General features: G+C 61.0%; 1 protein-coding gene across 1 annotated transcript in view; it reads right to left on the bottom strand.

The window, feature by feature from the left end:
* Positions 1–103: 103 nt before the first annotated feature.
* Positions 104–3,744, bottom strand: part of LOC127749841 (cAMP and cAMP-inhibited cGMP 3',5'-cyclic phosphodiesterase 10A-like) — a gene marked incomplete at its 3' end in the record, with an annotated part of 15,208 nt that continues 11,567 nt past the window's right edge. Inside the window, 5 exon segments of the mRNA XM_052269681.1 lie at positions 104–321; positions 489–609; positions 706–917; positions 1,551–1,741; positions 1,932–2,099. Of these exon segments, the coding sequence (XP_052125641.1) occupies positions 104–321; positions 489–609; positions 706–917; positions 1,551–1,741; positions 1,932–2,099 (910 nt within the window).

The following is a 3,744-nucleotide window of genomic DNA, read 5'->3' as shown; positions in this document are numbered from 1 at the left end:
TATAATGTAGTGAATTTCTTAAGTGAAATTTGAAAATTTTTGCGTGAAACGTTTAATTATCCTTTCCTAATTAATTTTGTGAAAACTCATAGATTGGACGCACTTGACGACGGTGAGCAGGAAGTCGTTGAGCCGCCGCTGGCGGTCCTGCGTGAGGTAGAGGTGGGCGTAGTGCAGCGCGATGCCGCCCCACACCAGGTACGACTGGCTGATCTCCTCGTCCTCCTCGTGGAAGGGCGGGCTGTGGGGGCCACGCCGCAGCTCCAGGACGCCGGCGAGCGAGCCGTCGGGCTGCAGCACCGCCTGGCACAGGACGTGCCCCTGCAGGACAAGCAGAGCATGACCGAGGTAAGTATTTTGTCAAGTGAGGTAGGATCGCAGAAACTGACAATTTACCAACTTGGTAATCCCAATAGATGTCGTTTTAACGGTCTACACTTTTCCAGAAAGGTGCCAGGAGGTGTCAGTAGAAGGGTCGGGAGACTCACGTTGTAGGCCATTCCGTTGGGGAACCTCGAGTCCGGCTCGGAGTACGACAGCCTGACGGGCTCCCGAGTCCTCGCGACAAAGCCGGGCACCGTCAGCCCCGAGGAGCGGCGCGCAGAGGACCTGCGGCAAAATGGAATGAAAAGGTAAGGTAACGTAACCTGGTTCCGCTCGCCGACAAGGATGAACAGCAGGACGGCGTGCACTCCGTGTACTCACGGGGGAAGCGGCGTGGGCTCTTTCTCGCCCACGTACTCTGTCAGGTTGTCGGGGTCGCCCTGCTCGGCCAGGAAGAGGCGGAAGCCGTCGGCGCCCACGGCCGAGCTGATGCAGCCCGCCAGCTCGCAGAGGACGTGCGCGCGCGAGGGGCCGCGCTGCAGCGACTGCGTCAGCTCCTGCAGCATCTGGCGCTTGTCGGCGTGCACGCAGAACTGCAAGAGACGCACGCAATGTTGTGTAAGCCGGGATTCCTCTCCTCCACTCCACTGTCGCCGGAGTGCGCGGGGCGGGGGTGGTGGGTGGCAAAGTGTACCCGAGGGGCGGCTCTCGGGAGTACCAGACGGCGGGGCGGGCGCGGCCGGTAGATAGATGGATGGGAAATGTATTGAGTTTCAGCGAGGCAATCGAGTAAAGAGCGCGGGGTCTGAGAGGCAGCGACGGGCTGCACCCCACTCTCCCCCTGCCCCGTCTCTCTCCCTCTCGATATATATATGTATCGGGCTGTAAAGTTGTGGCACCACAGAGAGCGCTATGCTCGCATGAAGTGGATTTCAGCTTTGACATGCCGGTGCCAGCGGCAGCTGAGTTCCAACGTCGGGTATAGGTCCCTGCCACACACAAGTAGTGTGTCAGAGGTGTTAGACCGTTTGCAAGTATTTCTTTGCAAGCGGGTTGGCAGCAAAGGTTGAGCGAACTTGTATACCCCCCCCCCCCTTCCTGAGCATGTTATTCCGTATATGGGATGTAAAAGCTCATGGTTCAAAGCTATAAGTGCCCCACATCTTCAAACATCAGGTTGGATCTCAAAAAGGAAAATTTTGTCGGTGTCCTTGGCGTAGGCCTACCTTCCACCTCGACAGCGACGTCTTCCTGCCGTTCTTGCCGGCCTGGCCCTGCTGCTGCTGCATCTTCTTGGCGCGCTGCGTCTTGCGGATGATCCAGCGCTCCAGGGTCTCCAGCTCCAGCTCGTCCATCACGTGCTTCTCCAGCACCTCCGGGTGCGCGCGCAGCCACGCCCGCACGGCTGTCGCATCCACTGCAATCAAGAGGGTTGGCCGACAGATTTATGAAGAGGGCAAAATTTACAGAGGAGGCAAAATTTAAAAATTGCGCAAAAAAATTGCACAAAATTTAAAAATTGAGAAAAATTTAAAAGGTGCATTTAAAAAAAAGAATCAAAATTACGTGCAAAATTTGGTTGTAAAGAAATAGAATTCATGACTTACTCGCTGGGTGTTGGTCACGCTCTTCCGAGTCTTCGCAGCGCAGTTCGGGCCGTCCCGGGCCGGAGGACCCACCTTGAGGCACGCCTGCCTGCTCGGGGGCCCCCGCCCCCGCAGCGCCACCGGGGCCCTGGCCGCCGCCGCCGCCGGAGCCCGCCTGGCTGCAGGTCCCTGCAACACACCAAAGAAACGGGGCCTTCAAATCCCTCCGCCGAGACACACTTTCCATGTTGGCGGAAGAGTTTTGGCGGCATCCGCCCCCCGCCGGGGTCGCTCCGGCCGTAGTCTGTCGCCCTCGGGAGGGAAGACACTCGCTCGACCCGCCCCCGCCACTCCGCGCGACCAACCGACCCCCCGCGGGCCTGAGCAAACGAAACATCAATTCAAATACAATCAGTGAGCGCGGGTCGAGGAGCCGCGAGGCAGGGAGCGAGCAGGCGGCGGTGGTCGGCGAGTAGGAGCGAGAGAGAGCGAGAGAGCGAGAGAGAGAGCGAGAGAGAGAGCGAGAGAGAGAGAGAGAAAGAGAAGGAGAGCGAGCGAGAGAGAAGGCGGAAGTGGGTCCCGCGCTGCCGCACTGCTGAGGGTGCCACGCTTCATGCTCGACCCACCTCAAAGCGTTCACCCCGCCGCTGCAATTGTGTTTACAATTCACTTTAGCCCCCCCGTTGTGATGCGCCCAGCACCGGCTGCGCTCATGCATAAATGCACGGCAGGGATGTCCCGGGGCTGGGCGGGGCTGGGCTGGGCTGGGCTGGGCTCCCCCACGACGCGAAGGTCCGCTCGCCCGAGCTGCGACTCGTATGTTTCCGCGTTCTGGTGAGCCCTGTGGAGCGCGGGGCGCGGCGTGGTGTGGCGTATGACGGCCCGTAAGCCGTAAGCAGCGCCGCGGCTGGGGCCGCCGCGAGGGGGCGCCCGCCGGGAGGTGCTGCGGTTGCGCACAGAGGGCCCCGCCCGCCCCGCCCAGTCGTGGTCGCTATCGGGGCCGAACGGACAATTAGACCCCAGGGTACCCGGGGTGCGCTCCCCTCCTCGCGCGTGGCGCCACGGCTGCTGCCTCCGGCTGTTATTGTAATCCATAAAGGGGAATTCCCCCCGCGGGACTCGGCCGGCCGCGGCGCGGCGTCCCTTGCCACTGCGGCCCATATAGGTAAAGGGTACGCCGTACTCATATGTCATATCTCGGGAGCTCGTTTCGTTAATGCGGCTCTCTTCCATTTTCCTTCTCAATTCAGTCGAGACGGAAACACATGGGATCGTCCAGAAAGTACATCTGGTTTTTTTCCTCGGATTAATTCGGCAAATTACAGGAGCTCAGCGCCTGTGAGAGTCAGGGTAGGCCACCCCACCGTACACCCGTGCACTGTAGCCGAGATGTTGCCTGCCTACCAGGCGCCGTGAGAGCTTGCATTGGCTTCACTTGGCAGGTTCGTAACGACGAATGGCGGGCGTACTTTCTGGATGATCCCCATCTGGGACCACTCAGCACCATGCTCGGTCCAGGCGGGGCGTAAATGTGTAAATACATCCTGTGGTACGGGGCCCCGCGAGGAGGCCGAAGGTGTACCAGCGCGGAGGGTTCGGACAGAGGGGAGGGTGCCATAAAGGGTGGGGGGGGGGGCTGATGCTAATGCCCGGCCCAGGGCCTGGGCCCAGGGGGTTCTCAGTCTCACAGCACATTGACCATTGTCCCGTCCGCGAGGAGGGCGTGCGCGGCTGCGCGGCGTGCCTGAGCCCGCCCGGGCGCGGCCAGGGCCCAGCGGACACTCGGGCGTAATTGCATTCCGCCGGACCGATGGATGCCGCGGCGGGGCGGGGC

The sequence above is a fragment of the Frankliniella occidentalis genome, unplaced genomic scaffold (genome assembly GCF_000697945.3).
Source record: "Frankliniella occidentalis isolate FOCC.00 unplaced genomic scaffold, Focc_3.1 Scaffold99, whole genome shotgun sequence".
In the NCBI taxonomy this organism is placed as follows: Eukaryota; Metazoa; Arthropoda; class Insecta; order Thysanoptera; family Thripidae; genus Frankliniella; species Frankliniella occidentalis.
This window is presented reverse-complemented; position numbering and strand designations above follow the sequence as displayed.